Genomic DNA, 19704 nt, shown 5'->3' with positions numbered 1-19704 from the left:
TTGCTGACAGATTAAAATGACTTAGAAGGAGGATGATTTTGAAACTACATCCTATCAAACAAAGGTAAAGGTAGTGAAGATGTTTTAAAAGGGTAACAAGGAAGGGCTTTTGAGAACTTCAGCTATCTGAAGGGCTGCTACACAGGAGAAAAAGAGTAAATTCTGTGTGGTTCCAAGCAGTACAACTGAGACCCACAGGTGCAAACTACAGGCAGTGAAGATTTAAGCCCAGTATAAAAAAAAATGTAAGAGCTGGAACTGCCCAAAACAAAGTGGGTGGACTGGAAGTATTTCAGCACAGACTGGACATCCACTTTTTGAAAATGTTGTAGAGGGGGTTCAAACACTGGAAAGGTGGTTGAAGATAACCCCTAGGATCTTTTTAAAACCTAAGGGTCAATGACGGCAGGTTTAATTGCACAACATTTTGATAAATCATCACTGGATTGCTATTGATTGGCTTTACTAGTACAATAAATAGTTCTGCAACTGGTACCTAAAAATTCTAAATTTAAAGTGTTTAAAATTTAAAATCTCAAAAGAACAAATCTAGGACATCTTTAGAAATGATTTTAACTTACCATCTCATTGAATGTTGGATTCCGAGTTTTTCGTGAAATTTTGGTTTTACGTTTGGATGTTTTGTGGGTATCTGGAAGTAGGTACGTTTTGACATATGGATTTGGGTCAGCTCCATCCTCAGTAACCTATAAAGAAAAGTTTTCCCTTAATAGTAATGCTTCCTACCAAGGTATAGGTTTTCTCTACAATCATTATTTATAATCACTCACAAGGTCTTTGATGTGCATCACCATGATGAAAAGAGTACCATTTCGGTAAGAGATAGATAATTTCACTGCTCCTCCAATTTGGCCTGGAGTAGGACTGAATGGACCTGCATCTGAAAGTATAAATACGTTCATCTTTATTTTATCTTGCTCCCAGTGGTACAAACTATGACAAAACAATTTTTGCTTTAATTCCAGGATCATCATATATGGGGAAAGGAAAAGGTAAATAACCTAGTAGGCCACTGATTTATAGGTCTTTAATAATCACATTCTATTAGGAAAATTATGTTTATCCAGAAACTGATGGGCTTAGAAGGAATACCCTCCTCTCATTCCCACTGGAGTATAGTCAGTAACCCCACTGTCACTCTACCACATTCATTGAGAAATGGTAACTTGCAAATCATAGGGAAGCCATGAATTATCAATAAAGAAAAAAAATAATCTTACCTGCAGACCTAGCTATTCCTTCAGCTTTTTCATCACGAAGTAAAGGGTGGAAAAAAGTACAAACAAGATCACACTAAGATAGAAGAGAAAAAAAATTATTAATTTAAATATCATGTAGCACAAAAAATAGTATGTTCTTTTTCAATTAGGACAGTCACCTCTGCTACATCTGTTGAAGCACTCATCAAACTCTGTAAATAACTGTTTAACTCAATTTTCCTTTTGGCTGCTACATCTTTTATGTGTGTTCTTCCTAGAACCATCCTATTAGGAAAGCTACAAAAGAAAACACAAGTGGGATTTAAATTATTTCACTTGGAAGTATTTATAGAATTAAGCACAATATTTATTTAGAAATATATATATTTTAAAAATATATACTTAAATACAAAGTGGAATCTTAATCTTCTAGAAAGTAAATTTTTGTAATTTCTTTTCAGAGTACTGGAGAAGAAATAGTTCAAGTACGTGTTAGCCTTTTATAAACCTTGGTACAAAAGAGACACTATTTTGCTATTTATTACTTATTTTCTACTATTTTTTTTTAAAGATTAATCCATTCACAAATATTTTATGCATATCTTATCCTCCAAAATAATCATTACTCAATCAGCCACAGTTACTGTTGATATCAGTCCCATACCCTGTCAATACTGTGTCCACAAGTGACGTAGGGCCCAAATCAAGAATAATCTTAACTCTGCTTATTTTGCTGCCAATGAAAAATGATACTGCATGTGGAAATAAACTCTGATAACCACACTTTGTTGACTCTACTTCTGAAATCTAGTCTGAGAAGAATATGAGCAACCCGAAACAGGAAATCTATTGGTCATTAGCTATGTTAAAAATGAGGGTTTTGAAAGGGTAACAGATACAAAGCTAAGTACTAAGATTTTAACCAACAGTCTCAATGCCTCAGCTTATTTTTTAGAGGAGCTTGGTATGGCCGTAATTATTTCTGCAGTGACTTAAAATCCGACTTTTCTAAAACCAAGATTCCAAATTATTATCTTATGTTGCAGACTATGGTAGAGACAACAAATTATAAGATTCAACTAAGTTCCTTGATCTCACTTGATCTCACTGTAAAGGTAGTTTAAGTAACGATTTACCTAACCCAGTATGATTTAAAAAAAAAAAAAAAAAGCTTCAACTGAAATTAGAAAACTAGAAAATCCCCAATTTTAAGTTTAGGATCTTGATCATTTATTCACTGTTTATTCATTCAATAAAACCTTATAGTTCCTTTTCTATGTATAGTACTTTTATCAAGCCCTTGTGATACAAAGGAAAATAAGTCACACATGGTCCACTGTATCCTACTAAATGTTTACACAAAGCTTTTAACCGACACTTGGTAAGAAATTGTTTCCTATAAAAAAAGGATTAATGCACAAAAATGGGAACATACCCTGGTAACTTCCAAAGTGGGAAAATAATACTGAGCTTATTGTGAAGTTCCTGAAATTCATCAAAAGTCCGGAACACAAATGATGGCTCTAACTGTCCTTCCCTCAAAATTCGGACTACATAAATCTGAAAAGAAACCACACCCCAAACATATTAGATTAAAACAAACAAAAAAAAACCTTTCCCGACAGAAAATTTACAGCTTGACCATTCTATGCAGTCCAAGTGCTTTTAACTTAGTAATGTATATGTCACCGAGAGGAAACAGCATATATAAAGTCATTGTATTTATAGACATCTAACTGTATCTAAGAGTGATATTAACCACTGTAAGATATATAAACAAGAACCAGAAAGTGAAAGTCATTTATTTCCAGGATTAAATACAATAAATGTACTTCCTGAAATTTATAAATTTAGTACATTTCCAATGAACACATTAATAAGTTCATTTAAGAGTAAATGAAAAAGGCAAAATTTATGGTGGCAGGAGGATGAGGGAAAACTTGTCTTACTAGATATTTAAAGTATTATAAAGTCATAGTACTTTACAGAGTAAAATACTGATGTAGAAAAAAGTCATATTTATCTACAGAAGACCAGAAATAAATTCACGGATATATATAAATTTAGTACATTTTAAATATGCTAACATTATAATATCTACAACATAATGTAATATACTGTTATAAATCATTGGGGGAAAGAATGGAATATTCAATAAAATGGTGTTAGGATAAAATACTACATAAACTTACAAAAATTTACTAACAATAGGTGAAAATCAAAATAATAAAGTTGCTTTCTAAAATATCAGTCTGTATAAAATTTAAAGACTGTGCTGCAAAGTATTTCCAAATAAAAATATTAGCACAAGGGTGAAAAACAATAATAAAACAGATAATAGTGCTATCCATGGGGTGGTGGGAAGCACAGTAAAGATCTTGTTTTGTTCAAAGATGAATTTTATGTGTGTGTGTCTATTTAATAATACTTCATCCCTAGAAAGTGGAATGAGAACTGAAGACTTTATGTGCTTTTACATAGGTTGAATTTGTTACAATGAGCAAGCTTTACCTTAAGATTAAGAACAAATTGAAGAAAAGAGAAAAAGCAAAATAGCACCACCTTTTAAGCCTTGTCTCTGGAAGGAAGAATATCATTTGTCCCCCATGGTTTGGGAGCAAATTTGCCAAGAAATAAATACCAAAAAACAATTAGGGATTCCTCAAATATTTATTTATTTTTGGACCATCCATGGAGGAAAGAAGTATGAAAAAAACAACAATAATGCATGCATGAGTCTCTACAAATACCAAAACCAAACTTACATAATGTTTATCTGGGTTGTATTTCTTATGATAGGTGAAAACAGAGACTTCCTTGATTCGACCATCTTGTCTAAACGAGTATGTTTTGGGTGAAAATGAAAGGATGGGCTCATCATTGGAAGGAAGACCAGAAAAACGCAACTGAGCAAGATTGTGAATGAAGAAGTTAAACTTTGTGGCAATGCTTCCCAAACTTGATTCGATAAGCCTACAAAATAATCAGAAAATATGTTAATAGTAAATATTCATGAGAAAACATGTTCAGTTCTTTGAACATAATAAAGGATAAAAACATTTCATTCCTTTTTAAAAAAATTTTTTTAAGATTTTATGAGCCAGCCAGGAGCCCCTTAAATTCTTTTTTTTTTTTTTTAAATCTATCTATCTATCAATCAAGATATATAAATTTTCTTTTAAAGTAAGCTCTAGGCCCTTGGGGTGCCTGGGCAGCTCAGCTGGTTAAGCATCTGACTCTTGATTTCTGCTCAGGTCATGATCTCAGGGTTGTGAGATCAAGCACTGTGTCCGGCTCCAAGCTGGGCATGGAGCCTCCTTAAAATTCTCTCTCTATCCCCATCTCCCTCCGCCCCTCCCCCCAAAAAAAGTAAGCTCTAGGCCCAACATGGAGCTTTAACTCACGATCCTAAGGGTCACATGCTCTAATGACTGAGCCGGTCAGGCACCCCCATTTTCATTCCTTTTAAAATATTAAGCAGATTCTCACTTTGCCAAGGATTTCCTTTGTTCTTCAGGCCAAAAACCCGTGAAAAAATATTCCACCCAAACAAAACAGTTTAGCACAAGAAAGTCTCTATTCCATCCCATCCCACTGTCTCCCAAGAAATGATGCTGTATTTCTTGAACTCTGTGGGATCTAATACTAATATAAAACTATTAGGGATAGAAGATGATTGGCATAATGCCAAAAAAGATGATCATTATTTAATTCCCTTTTAATAAACAGGGAAGTTGACAACTAAACAAGTATAGAAGGAAGCATCAAAAGTAACCCAAATTTAATAAAATCTTCTCCAACAAATAGTAGTAGAATCTGGTATCAGATTCCTTCTTCAGATAATCATCATTTCCCTCAGTTGGAAAAAGAAGTTTTGACAGAATAGGGAGTTTGGTGGTGATAAATCTGGAAAGCAGGCTTGGATAAAACATTTTAGGCATGCAAAAAAAAACAAGAAGTCTCAGAAGCAGGATAAAGAAATCCAGAAAGAGGAAAGAGATGCAAAAAGAAAAGTCTAGAACTTCACACAAAGGTTCTTGCTTTGCTATGGACTGAGTATCTGTATCCTCCAAAACTCCTATGTTTGAGCCCCAATCCCATAGGGCCTTTATGGAGTCAGTAATGAAGATTAGATGAGGTTTTAAGGATAAAGCCCTGATCCAATAGGATTAGTGTTCTAATGAGAAGAGACAAGAAAACTTATGCTTTCTTGCTCTTTATCTCCTTCCTTCCTGTGAGGAAACAATGAGAAGGCAGTTGTCTGTAAGCTAGAGCCCTCACCAGGAAGTGAATGAGTTGGCACGTTGTTCTTGGACTTCCCAGCCTCTACAACTAAGAGAAAATAAGCGTCTGTTGTTTAAGCCATGTCATCTATCGTATTTTGTTATGGCAGCTCCATCAGACTAATACATGCCTGCTATATAGTTTTCCCCAGAGGAACCAATGAATCTCTTTTGAAAAAACAAAACCCATCAATACCCAAATTATCAGGATTAGTTTGGAAGGCTATACAAAAGTCAGCTTCCTTCAATTCAATTCAGCCCAGACTCTTGAGACTAGAGAAGTCCAGTCCAGTTTTCTATCTCTTTTCCACTGAGAGGAAGAAGGCAAGAAAAAAAGAAAAAAGAACATGAGCTCATGGGTCCTCCCTGCTGTGGCATAATAATGAGGTGGTACCACTAGACAGTGACCAACCTGGTCACCAGACTTTTAGAACGTATTTGCCAGGAAGATCTGCTTTTAAAGCAAAAATGACAAGTTCAAATGCCAATAATTAGTATATGTGTTTTAAGTACTACGTCATATAGTAACAATTTACTATAGCAGTGTCCCAGAGTTTGCAGTTTTAAATATTTATGGTATCCATGAAAATTGTTATGGCAAAATCCTGAAAAAGATTAGTACAGATATTATTTTAGAAAAAAAACCAAAAACTTGTACTTAGCACTATCGAAAATATGCTTTGCAGAAATAGTTCATAAATAAGATGTTTATAATTCAAGTCATATACTAAATAAAACGAGTCATTTTGAGAGAAATAAATTTTTTTTTTATTTTATTATTTTTTTAAAAGATTTTATTTATTTATTTGACAGAGAGAGACACAGCGACAGAGGGAACACAAGCAGGGGGAGTGGGAGAGGGAGAAGCAGGCTTCCTGCGGAGCAGGGAGCCCCATGCGGGGCTCGATCCCAGGACCCTGGGATCATGACCTGAGCCGAAGGCAGACACTTAACGACTGAGCCACCCAGGCACCCCAAGAGAAATAAATTTTTAAAAGTGTTACTGCAAATCCTTTACATTTATTCAGTAAATAACCCTCTGACATAAAATATACTTTTGATAAACCCACTATATGCTAACACTGTGAATCACAATTATTTCCTAAAAATCAGATTTTTTTTTTTTCAAGATTTTACTTATTTATTTGACAGAGAGAGACTCAGTGAGAGAGGGAACACAAGCAGGGGGAGTGGGAAAGGGAGAAGCAGGCTTCCCGCCGAGCAAGGAGCCCGATGCGGGGCTCAATCCCAGGACCCCAGGATCATGATCTGAGCCGAAGGCAGATGCTTAATGACTGAGCCACCCAGGCGCCATATATAGCATTTGTTTAAACTAAGGAAAACAAATCAAAGCTCTGTGCCTTCTCTAATGTATTTAAATATGCCTTACCTAGTAAAGAAAATTGTAGCTTCTGCATCTGTAGTTTGCGGTTGAAGTGCATCTCTAACATATTTCAAGTCTTGAATACTTGTAAGTTCTGGTAACCCTGAAGGAATCATCTATAGAAAGGAAAAAAGAGTTTGTGAGTTAAACTTTTTTAAAAGTCTGTTCCCCACCCATCCCTTAAAAGCCGGCCAAGTAATTAGAACTAAAGCAAATAAAACAATCAAAGTTTTGAGGAATTTATATTAGTCTTATAAGGACCTAAGTGATTCTGTTATAAATGAGAAAAACCGAGGTCAAGTCAGTCAATTGTTGGAAGTCATGAAGCCAGTTTATGGAATAAAACCTGTGAAATCCAGACCTTTTGTCTAGTCCTTTTTTTTTTTTTTAATCAAGTTCAGCCACAATAATCCTAGCAGAAGTTTAACTTTTAACTTAATACATATCCAGAAAAGTATAGAAATCTGAACACACCCAAATTAAGACACAAAATATGTTCCAGCATCCCAGATGACTCTCTCAGGGTCCCTTTCAGTTACTTTTACTCCTCACCCCCACAGTAGATTTGAGTTATGTTTTGTATTTTATATAAATGGTGTCTGGCATATTTTACATAGCAGCAATTTTTGAATATTTTGGTAATAATATTTCTGATATTTGAGACTATAGTAAATTTTATTCCAAAATATCCTTCTTTAGATATTGAAACACAGAGCATTAATGTAAATTAATTAAAGGCTTGTAAAAGAACATAGTTACCAGTGAAAGGAGGTTAAGAAAGAGGTTTGTCTGCTTTCTTATTAAGTTGTAGGCCTGACAGCAGAGGTCCACAAACAACTGGAAACGAATGGTAGGCTTTTCACCCCCATTAATGACATATGCCATATCAGAGGTCAGCACAAAAGGAGCCCGATCCCTATTTAAAAAGAAAGTACACAACACGAAGTATTATTTACAGAAGATATTCAAATAGTGCTTTTGTTACCACATGGTTATTCAACTAAGCTATCTGAGCCATAACAATTTCCAACTGGGAAATTTAGAATCAGGCAGGTTTGAATCTGCATAAAACTTACAAATTTTGCATTTTCAGGAAAGCCATCATATAATCAATCTCATTATTTAGATAGAACACATACATGAATTTTTTCCAAGATGATATCTATAAACCCACACATTCAAATAGAGATCAAACAGTAGTTACAAACATACAGAGAGAAAAATTTGGCACTCACTGCCATTATACAAATGGGAACATTTCTAATATGTACCACTAACTAGTTAAATACACCTTAATTCATTTCAACAAAGGTTACTACATACACACACACACACACACACACACACACACACACACACACACACACACACACACTCTTATCTACTACATGGTCAAGTCATCTCTTAGGTCTTTTTTAATCCCTAGTCATACTCAATGGGAACTACAAGGCAAAGAACAACAAGAAAAGAGGCAAGTTTGGGAACATTAATTTGTGAAAAACTGCCTTTTAAAAAAAATAAGTTGTGTCCAGGGGCACCTGGGTGGCTCAGTCAGTTAAGCATCTGCTGTTGGCCTGGGTCATGATCCTGGGGTCCTGGGATTGAGCCCCGCATTGGGCTCCCTGCTCGGCAGAGAATCAGCTTCTCTCTCTCCCTGACGCTCCCCGCCTACCCCCGCTTGTGCTGTCAAGTAAATAAAATCTTTAAATAAAATAGTTGTGTCCACTAATTAAAATCAATGTTATGGCTAAATGTGTCAAAAGAAAGGTTCCTCAAAATACACATAGATATCAATCTTCAATAATATTCTGATCCTATCGAAATGAAAACATCTTTAGCATTACTTGAAATGACTGAACTTGAAATCAATGAATGACCTCTTGAATTAATCTGAGAAAGCAAACCAACAACTTCAGCTTTCTTGGGAAGAAAAAAGTGGACAGAGAAGGAATACTTAGATTGTAAAGAGACTGACATTAAAATCATCAAAAACTTAACCATTGTGTGGTAAGAGAAGTCTATTTCTGTTTCCTTCAAGTAAAATTATGGAAACTCTTCCAGATACATATACACATGATGGATGGATACAGATAATTTTATTAATACCTTTTGAAAAGTGATCCACAATGTGGAAATCTGCTTCAGAATTACCTGGAGTACTTGTTTTTCTTTTTTGAAGGTAGGCTTCACACCCAAGTGGAGCTTGAACTCACAACCCTAAGATCAAGAGTTGCATGCCCTATTGATTGAGCCAGCCAGGCACCCCCTGGGGTACTTGTTTAAAAAAAAAAATGTGCCCCCTTTTCTTTAGCAACAACGATAACAGTATTAGTACCTTTTGAAGCTACCAAACATCTGTGCATGGCCCAAAAACTTTCCAAAGTCAATGTGAAACATGTGTCCTGTGCTTCGGAGCATTATGTTATCATTGTGTCGATCACAGATGCCCAGAACATAGGTGGCTACACAGCATCCAGCACAAGAATATATAAAATTTTCAGAAGCCTATAATAAAGATATAAAATTATTTTAGAAAAAAAATTATTTTTAAAGGAGGCAGGTTATAAAGATTAAAGTAATTCATCACCCTTTGAAAAAAGTATTGTAATTCACTTTTTCAACAACTTATAAACTGGGTTATGGTAACAAAAGCCAGCCTTGTCGTATTTCAAAAACAAAACACCCTTCTAATGGTGGTTACTGCCCCGTTATCTCTAGGTATTGTCTTTTAACAGGCAGATACTGCCAGTCCCTACTTAGGGTACGTGCTGCCTTTGAACATCTTTTAAGAATCATCTTTGTGGAACTCTGCTCCTCACAGGCTCTGATATTTAGTACAAGTGGTGGTAACACTGTGACAAAGATTAATCTGAATAAAAGAATATTTTTCCCTTTTTTGGCTTATATAGGGAGGGCATGTATGAAGAAAGTCAGCTTGTATCTTTAAACATACAATAATATAATTAATGTGTTTTGTTGACTCCTTATTTCATCTCCAAGTTTTTCAAAGCTGGAGATCTTCTTTCACTTCAGTCTTGCCTGCCCTGGGGATTAAATTACTAACATAGTATCATATAGAAGTATCATTATATACATCTTGCTGTATATAATGAGTATATATTGATGTATATAATGAGTTTTATCTAAAGCATGTGCATTTAGTTTATTCTCAAGAAACTACATTTCTGAATGGAGCAGTCATATGGCTCTATGTGTCCATGTGGTTATTTCATAACTCCCCAGAAATCATTACTGCTAATGCTAAGAGCAAATGTTTACACAGCACTTATCACAAACCAGGCACTACACTACTCTTTCTACACACCTATACACACACACATGCACGCATATGCACACTATACGACATAGGTGTGATTATGATTGTCATTTTACATACGAGGGAAACTGAAACATAGAAGTTCTTTGCCCAAGATCACATAATTGTTAAGTGGCAGACCCAAGATTCACCCCAAGCAATGTGACTCTTTTATGTTATATTCTCTCTTAGTAAAGGGCATTAAGAGTCAAATGCATAAAAGGCACTCAATGTGTGTTACTAGACAATTATTTTGTGTCAAACCACTTTCCCAGAACCACAAAAGAGCCAACATTACTATAAACAAGTATTGGCTTCTGCTGCACTGCTTTCCCCACACCACAAGTAAGAAAAGGGAGTGACCTTAAACAGTTTAAAAGACTAACAAAGGGCAAAATTCCTCTACCTTCTTAGGTCAACAGACAGAATTGGTACGTATCTGTAAATATATTAATGACTTGACATATAGTAGGCAGGCAAATGACATTAAAACCGAGATTTCCTTACATTGCCACTGAAAGTGTTCTTGGGGGGAAAAAAAAGTGTTCTTGAGTCTTTCTTAGACCACTTTAGGATCATTAGAGGCCTTATGTCCTAAGAGATTTCCCTTTCCCTTTTTCCCCCATTTTTTTTTTCTTAAGTAAACTCTGCTCCCCACCCCACCCCCACTGACATGGGGCTCAAACTCACAACCCTAAGGTCATGGGGCACCTGGCTGGCTCAGTCGGTTAATTGTCCAACTCTTGGTTTTAGCTTAGGTCATGATCTCATGGGTGGTGGGACTGAGCCCTGTATTCGGCTCTGCACAGTGGGGAGTCTGCTTAAAGATTCTCTCTCCTTCTCCTTCTCCCTTCTCCTTCTCTCTCCTTCTCCCTCTACCTTCCCCCCCACCCCCAACTGGGGCACTCACATGCACTCTCTCTTTAAAAAAAAAAAAAGGCACACACTACGACTGAGCCACCCAGGCACCCTGAGATTCCCTTTCCTATTACAGAATTCAAAAGTATGCTAAAACAAAAAACTGACACTTCTAATAACAGCTATCAACTACAGAATTTACTCTGTATAGGGCTTTCTATATAAACTCATCTAATTCTTACAATAGCCTTGTAGTGCTATTATTTTTTACAGCCATAATATGTACTATAATACCAAAAAAAAAAAAATACTATAATACTATAATGTATACTATTTTATATCCCAGGTCACTGAGGCACAAGAGAGGTTAATAATTTGCCTAAGGCTCAATACCTGGTGCTAAGTCCAAGATCAGAGAGTCTGGCCATAATTTTCCTCTCATCTCCACACAATGCAGCCACTCTTACTCATTTCCATACCTTTTCCCAAGATCTTTGTGAAATATAATATTCTGGGTCATAAAAATACCTCTATTTTGCTGGCCTCTAAATGCATGCTTGGAATGTTTTGGGGGTAATTTAGCATTGGTTTCACTCAGATTCTTACCATTAAGTGCACTGTTTATATATAAACATATATATATATAATTTTTTTTTTTTTTAAACTTAGAGAAAGACACTGTTTTCACAACTTAGACTACATGGCTAGTCACCAGAGCTGGAAAATGAAAGCACTTATGGCCTATGTAATACATTTTTGACAAAGTTGTCTGGAATAAGGAGACTTGCCAATCACCTTTTCATATTCCTCTTCAGAAGGATTGTATTTCCTCAACCACTCTGCAAGTGGTTTATCTTTAAAGGATCCGGTCACACCATATTCCACTTGGATTTTCCTGAGGGTATCTGAAGCAGGAACTAGCTCCACCATACCTTTAACAACAAAACATTAAGCTATGCAAAAATATCTCCCCAAAAGTAAGACTTTAAAAAACTTATAGCTTTCAATCTTTGACATAAGATATCAGTTAGAATTAAAAAAAAAAAAATCAAGTCTGGTAGCCCATGCTAGAAAATTTGAGCAATCAAAATATTTTATTTTTAGAAGTACCCAAAATTTGAATTTGACTTTGAGGTTCCATAATCTGTACAACCATGTGCGACCCCCCCCCCAAGAATAACAATTTTAATTACAAACTAGATGATACTGACTTAGTTAATAAAGTTACATAGTTAATAAACTTACTCTGATCATGTATTTGGGCAATGATGGAGTGTTTCAGAGTACACTAAGCCCTTTCAAAGGGAAGAACAGATTAAGATTGCCCCCGCTGCTGCCCCCCGCTTGTGCTTTCAGATAAATAAATTCTACTACATGCTACATTTACTATGTGCATGTATTATTTCTATAATCAAAAAATTAGTTTTATATATTTTCAAAATCAAGGAGATGCACTGGTGTCAAAATAAAAGATAAGGACACAGAGACCTGCTTCAGCCAAAGGACTGGAAGAAACCAAGTTGGCCAAGGCCTTCAGACCACCCCAAAAGAAAGTATGCAGGGCCAGGTTATAATCCTAGTCGTCTGGTCACACAATGAACAATGAATTCATTTGGATCTTTTACGTTGTTTTGGTTGCATCGTCTAGTTTAGAGTTCACAGTGACATCCTTTTTCAATGAGTACCTATACCTTGATTCTATGACTACGTTTAACCAAATTTTTAATATACATACAAGTTTTAATTTCATAATCAAATATGCATACATATAAATTACTATGTGCTAAAACAGTGGACCAAAGTTCATAAAATATACAATATACTACTCACTACGTAAGATATGGTCCCTACCCTGAGGGAATTTAAAATCAATCCGGGGCAGGGGGTGGGGAGATACACCAGTAAATGTCTGGTGAATATTTAAAGACAATCACTGAGCCTGAAAAAGTGAGGGATTACTAGAAACACTGAAATACTAGTAAAAACTTCACAGAAGACATGGATGTGATTTCATTTGAAAAATAAGGATACTTGTGAGATAACACAAATGAAAAGCTTAGGCCAGGGCAAGACACAAAGTAAGCACTCAACCATTAGTTAGAAACAACATAAAAAACAAGAGGAATCTGATTGCCTCCAAAGTTACATGGAATGCCGTAAGAAGAAAGAGGATATACAACTATATGAAGTAAGTGTGGTGACAGAAAAGGCAACCTAATGAAATGGCAGGCTCTCACTGAGGAATGTTACTTAATAAAACAACTTCCATTTACAAGATTTATATGAAAAACAACCAGCAAGAATTTTTTTAACCAGCAAGAATTCTTAAGGTTTATTTATTTTAGAAAGAGAGAGCAAGAGAGCGCATGCATGTTGAGTGGGGAGAGGGGCAGAGAGAGAGAATGTTCAAGCAGAGTCCCTGCTGAGTGCAAAGCCTGATGTGGGGCTCCATCCCACAACCCTTGAGATCATGACCTGAGCAGAAACCAAGAGTCAGAGGCCCAACCGACTGAGCTACCCAGGCACCCCCAACCAACAAGAATCCTTTTTTCCCAGCAAGAATTCTTAAATTGACCTGATTTCCTTTTTGACAAGATAAAGCTTGTACATGCTAAACTGGGACAGGAAAGTGATAAGGCTCTCATACTGTCCTGATGGATAAAATGGAGAAATGTGGAGTAGTTGATAACACAATGAAGTAGATGAGTACCCATGTACCTAAAGATTTAGCAATCACCTGAAAGGAAATCTCACGTCTCTAGTGACATGACACAAGGGTTGGTCCTTGGTCCTCTCTCTCTTTTTTTTTAAAGATTTTATTTATTTATTTTAGAGAGAGAGAGAGCACGAGAGGGGGTAGGGTCAGAGGGAGAAGCAGACTCCCTGCTGAACAGGGAGCCCAATGTGGGACTCGATCCCAGGACTCTGGGATCATGACCCGAGCCGAAGGCAGCCGCTTAACCAACTGAGCCACCCAGGCGCCCCAGTCCTTGGTCCTCTCTTAGTAAACATATTTTTTCAATGACTTAGCAGAAGCTACAGAATATATGTTCTTCAAATCAGTTCACGACACAAACTAAGAGGTTCAATGACAGATAACAAACTCAGATTTTAAAAAGAATCCAAGAGGCTGAAAAATAATGGATCAAATATAACAAGAAAGTTAATAGGTAAGGTCCTATACTTGGGTCTAAGATACAAAATGTACAAGTACAGAATGGCCAAGACATGATTTAGCAGGAGCTAGTATGATGGTTTTATTTGTGAGTAAGTTCTGTGTGTGCAACACTTTGCCTACTTTGCATTCTACAAAATTCAGGTGCCATTCTCAGAGACTGGATCACTTGAGCCCTTTACAATGGGAATAATCAGATAATAAGGTAATCTAAAGTCATATATGAGAAATGGCTGAAGAATTTGGAACTCAGGATCTGAGGCCACAATATTCACCATCACAAAGAAGGATTTGACTGAATTATATGAAAGTCTATTAACAGAACTGGAACTGATGGGTAGAAGACACTAGGAGTCAGTTCCCGTTCATCAAGAAAAAACTCTACAGCCATCAGAGCTATCCAGGATAGAAAAGATTACATTGAAATGCAGTAAATTTCCTTCAGTATAGGCAGTTAAGCATAAAATGAATGGCAAATATTATAAGGATGACTAGATAATTTTTCAGGTGACTTTCTAGTGTCTATGATTAGAATCTGAGAAGCATTTCTCATTTCCACCAACTATAAATGATCTTCCCCTCCTTTAAAACCCCACGGCACTGCCTTTGTTAATTCTCTTAGAGCTCTTAGAGACTCCTGGGTGGCTCAGTTGGTTAAGTGTCTGCCTTCGGCTAAAGTCATGATGATCCCAGGGTCCTGGGATCGAGTCCTACACCGGGCTCCTTGCTCGGTGAGGAGGCTGCTTCTCCCTCTGCTTGTGCTCTCTTTCTCTCTCACTCTCTCTCGCTGATAAATAAATAAATATCTTTTAAAAATTCTCTTAGAGCTTTTAGCTTATTAAGCATCGTCAAATTACTTTATATGTCTTTAATTGCTTCCCTCTAAATATAAACACTACATGTTATTAGCATTTTGTAGATTGTAGATCAACAACAAACATATGTTGAATAAGAGTAATGATAATGGTTACAATTTATTGAGCATCTAATACATATCACATACTGGGGTGTTTTACATTCATTATCTTTTAATTATCACAATATTTCTGTGTGTAGGGCTTTTACTATTCACACTAAACATATGTGGTAAGGGAGAAAACTTATTCAATAAAATAATAAGATGAAGCCTCTGCTAAAGTAGAAAAAATTTTTGAAACCATTATTTTATTTTGCAGAAATGAAATCAAAATTGGTTTAACTTAGACATCTTAATTTTAAATTAAAAGGTAAAGACCATAAAATCCTCGTTCAGTCAATCAATGGGAACCTCTGGTTACTGCAAAGCATTTATTAGGGCTACTCAATGAGTTATCTAATTGTGAACAAATAAATCAGTAAAGTAACACTAAATTAAAGTAAGAAACAACTGAGATCATAGTGTACCAGCAGCAGGACTCCCTCAGGACAGGTATACTCTGAGCTAAGTTCATAGAAAAGAAATAATAAGACACCAAGACAGAGCTGAGAGACTTACCTCGATCTCTACCAGTTGACAGGCATTTGAAAATTACCATCCTCAGATCTAGTCCTTCTTTAAGCCAGATCTTGTCCATAATTTTTATCATCTGTAAAGCTAACATATCTTGCCGAAGATCTTCACCAACCTTGAAATCAAGGAAACAAAATGAAACCTGTACCTTTCCAAAAGACTTAATACATTACATACTGTAAAAGGCAGGAGGAAGGGGAAATGAGAGAAAGAGTGAAGAATGAGATGAAATTTTTCTACAGCATTCCAGGGGAAATTACTTCACCTCTTCATGTCTCGGTTTCTTGAACTATACACTTTTTAAAAGGTTGGATTTTATGGTATGTGAATCATATTCAATTTTTTAAAAGGGCAAATGGAGGATCTTTGTCATGATCAAAATATTCCTTACCTTGACTGTATCAATGCCAGTATCCTCAATGTGATATTGTATGACAGTTTTGCAAGATGTTACATTGAGGGAAACTGGGTAAAGGATACCTAGGATCGGGCGCCTGGGTGGCTCAGTTGTTAAGCATCTGCCTTCGGCTCAGGTCATGATCCCAGGGTCCTGGGATTGAGCCCCGCATTGGGCTCCCTGCTCTGCGGGAAGCCTGCTTCTCCCTCTCCCACTTCCCCTGCTGGTGTTCCCTCTCTCACTGTCTCTCTCTCTGTCAAATAAATAAAATCTTAAAAAAAAAAAAAAAGGATACCTAGGATCTCTGTATAAATTCTTACAACAGACTGAATCTACAATTATCTCTAAAAGTTTACTTAAAAAAATTTTTTTTAAAAAGTTAACCCTCCCAAAATGAATTAATTCTAACTGGAATCACATCAATTTTTCATTTTCTTTTTTAAATTGGATAAAATAACTTTAGAACACATAATGATGAATATATTTTTTGAGACCAGTCAAGAAAATTACAAAAAAAAAAAAAATTAGGGGAGATTAGCCCTAACAAATATTAAAACTTAACATATAAAATTTCTGTATTCAAACAGATGGTACGGTTTTAGGAAAAGGCAAATACATCAGTAAAATATAGTCCAGAACCAGATTTGAGTTATGAGAACTTGCTATATATATACACACACATATATAGAATATACCTACATATATACACATTTATATGTATTCATAAAGATAGCTTCTCTTGAGCTATCATTTATATGTACATACATATATATACACACACACACATATATGAGCCTGCACTAACTGAACTCATTGAATTAACTGAAACTCTCCATTCTTTCTTAAAAATATACAAATTATGATCACAACACACAGAACTTTGGTAACAGATTACTCTGTAGTATTCCACTCCTACTGCTTCCCATAGGTAAGTTATATGTTTCCAAAAACCAGAGCCATTGCTCATAGTTTTGCAGTTTCACGCTGCACAACTCTAGGGGGTACCATTCACATCATAATCTGTGTGAAAGGCACTGCCTGCTGAAGTTACGATGGCCATATGTAGCAGCTCTAGCCCAGAGTTGCATTTGTTCCTGGGAACAGTTTATATGAGCAATAATTTTCACATAATTATTCAATTTAATTAAATATTAAATAAAACTACATTTGCAATTTGGAAAAGGAATTTGAGAAAATAATTTTTAAAATACCATTTAAAAACAAAGTAACCTTGGGGTGCTTGGGTGGCTCAGTCAGTTAAGTGTCTGCCTTTAGCTCAGGTCATGATCCTGGGGTCCTAGAATGGACCCACACTGGGCTCCCTGCTCAGCAGGGAGTCTGCCTCTCCCTTTGCCTCTGCCCCTCCCTTCCACTTGTGCTCTCTCTCTCTCTCAAATAAATAAAATCTTAAAAAAAATAAAACAAAAAATAAAAACAAAGTAACCTTATTTTGCTCACCTTAAACATGACGTTAATTTCTTCCCCCATTGGATCAGCATTTACCATTGTCACTTTTAGGGGCACAGCATTAGAACTGAAGAAGGAACATGACTACAAATACAACACGCTATGCATTAGAAAAATAACACTGGAATAAAAATGGGTTTAAGATTTTTTGTCCTAAGCATTTCTCCTTTCACTTGTTCTTCTGAACTGTGGCAAATGAAATAATACATGTGAACTGCTTTTTAGGTCATCCAGCAAACAAGAGGTATTTAAAAATACTTTTTGAAACTTAAACATAGCATAAGTAAATATCTACTACTCTCTAGACGAGAAGCAAAACCTTAAAAACTTGAGACAAAAGTTATTAAAAGTTTGAGCTTTAAAAGCATCTTAATTCCTCAACAGAGCACAAAATTCTGTATATTCTTATCTTTCCTCTAAAGCAGTATGATCTGGGATGAGATCTCTACTTCTTCTATATTGGTACTCTTATAATTTATAATTAGCCATGCAATCAAATAGTGACACTAAATTTAAAAATTTCATTAGCAAAGATCAAATCTTATTTTAATATGAAACTGGTTAAAAAAACTAATTTAAGATAGACCAATTAAGGGAAACAACAAACAAAACCCAAGGAGAAAATGTGACCCCCTGGCCCCCGCCAATGACATACAACTCAGGCACCCACTGTTAAATTTCAGTAAAGAGAAGCCATATATCAACTTAAAAAGAAATCAAAGACTCCTTTATGGATACTTGTACCCTAGCCTTTCAAAACCACAAACACTAATGGATGAATTAATTGGTTGCTTTTGCTGAATTCATTAAGAGAAAATCCACTATTTGTATAACTACTGGCCCAGTTTGAAATATAATTACTCAGTGCTGATGATTCAACTACTTTTTGATGGCTCTAAACAGTGTTATAAACCTGGGAAGAGTCTTTCTGACCATTCACATGGGAGGAAAAGAAAATGCTATCAGTGACTGGAATTACAACATATGCCTACAAGGTAGCTAATATACCATAGTAAAAAATAATTTATTTTGAGACAGCAAATAATTTTATATTGCTTTTTCTTTCAGGAAAGGTGATTAACTAAAAATATACTGAGGTAGGGGCGCCTGGGTGGCTCAGTCGTTAAGCGTCTGCCTTCGGCTCAGGTCATGGTCCCAGGGTCCTGGGATTGAGCCCCACATTGGGCTCCCTGCTCGGCGGGAAGCCTGCTTCTCCCTCTCCCGCTCCCCGCTTGTGTTCCCTCTCTCGCTATGTCTCTGTCAAATAAATAAATAAAACCTTTAAAAATATATATATATACTGAGGTAAATATGGATCTTACACAGACATCCAAAATACTTATAACCAACCTATGCAGATGTTATCCTCATTTGCCTTAAGTATATCAGCCCATCTGCTTTCTTCCTACATTTTTTTCCTACAAATTATTTTGAAGTGTAATATGAACTTATTAGTATATGTCACCTTAATATTTAATTCTTTTGCAACAAGACTTGGATTGAGAGGAAGACGGCATTTATTTCTTAGAAAAAAGGACTGTACTCGTTCCATACTCCTTTGAAGGACAACCTAGGAAAAGAGAATAATACTGTAAGTACATAATGGAAATGAAGACCTATATTTAAGACAAAAAAATTATGATGTGGACCAACCCAAATTTTAAAATGCCCAACTGTCAAATAGTCAAAAACAAGTTGTTGCTAAAGAGTTAATTTTTACTATAAAAATAGAATGGGGAAAAGCTTATAAACATGGGGGGGAGTACATATGGTCTATTTAACATATTAATTAAAACTCTAACAGTCAAATAAATAGAAATTAAACAGAAATGAGATGCAATTTTTCATCTAACAGATTAAAAATTTAAGGTAACACCCAGTCCCAGCAACAGGGCAGGAAAAGATATTTTGGTAATATATTGGTGGAGAAAAAGATAGAACTAAAAATATACACAGATCTTGACTCAGCTATTTCACCCACAGTAGTATCATATAAGGAAATAGTAGCAAAGGGGCAAAAACTTATTCACTATAGTTCATTGTAGGACTGGAAAAAGAAAAATGTGTAAACAACCTACAGAGGTAATGGTTCACAATTTACGCTACAATACCTTG

General features: G+C 35.7%; 1 protein-coding gene across 2 annotated transcripts in view; it reads right to left on the bottom strand.

Moving 5' to 3' along the window:
- The window catches only part of PIK3C2A (phosphatidylinositol-4-phosphate 3-kinase catalytic subunit type 2 alpha), a 96035-nt gene that overhangs the window by 4402 nt on the left and 71929 nt on the right, over positions 1-19704 (bottom strand). For both annotated transcript variants that reach the window (XM_032426900.1, XM_032426901.1), the window contains exons 20-32: positions 19055-19159; positions 17581-17673; positions 15711-15840; positions 11857-11993; positions 9223-9392; positions 7647-7803; positions 6894-7003; positions 3986-4193; positions 2656-2780; positions 1400-1517; positions 1242-1314; positions 792-901; positions 582-707 (exon numbers count right to left, since the gene is read on the bottom strand). In XM_032426900.1, the coding sequence (XP_032282791.1) occupies positions 582-707; positions 792-901; positions 1242-1314; positions 1400-1517; positions 2656-2780; positions 3986-4193; positions 6894-7003; positions 7647-7803; positions 9223-9392; positions 11857-11993; positions 15711-15840; positions 17581-17673; positions 19055-19159 (1662 nt within the window). The remainder of the gene's footprint in view (positions 1-581; positions 708-791; positions 902-1241; positions 1315-1399; positions 1518-2655; positions 2781-3985; positions 4194-6893; positions 7004-7646; positions 7804-9222; positions 9393-11856; positions 11994-15710; positions 15841-17580; positions 17674-19054; positions 19160-19704) is intronic.

The sequence above is a fragment of the Phoca vitulina genome, unplaced genomic scaffold (genome assembly GCF_004348235.1).
Source record: "Phoca vitulina isolate PV1807 unplaced genomic scaffold, GSC_HSeal_1.0 scaffold36, whole genome shotgun sequence".
NCBI lineage: Eukaryota > Metazoa > Chordata > Mammalia > Carnivora > Phocidae > Phoca > Phoca vitulina.
This window is presented reverse-complemented; position numbering and strand designations above follow the sequence as displayed.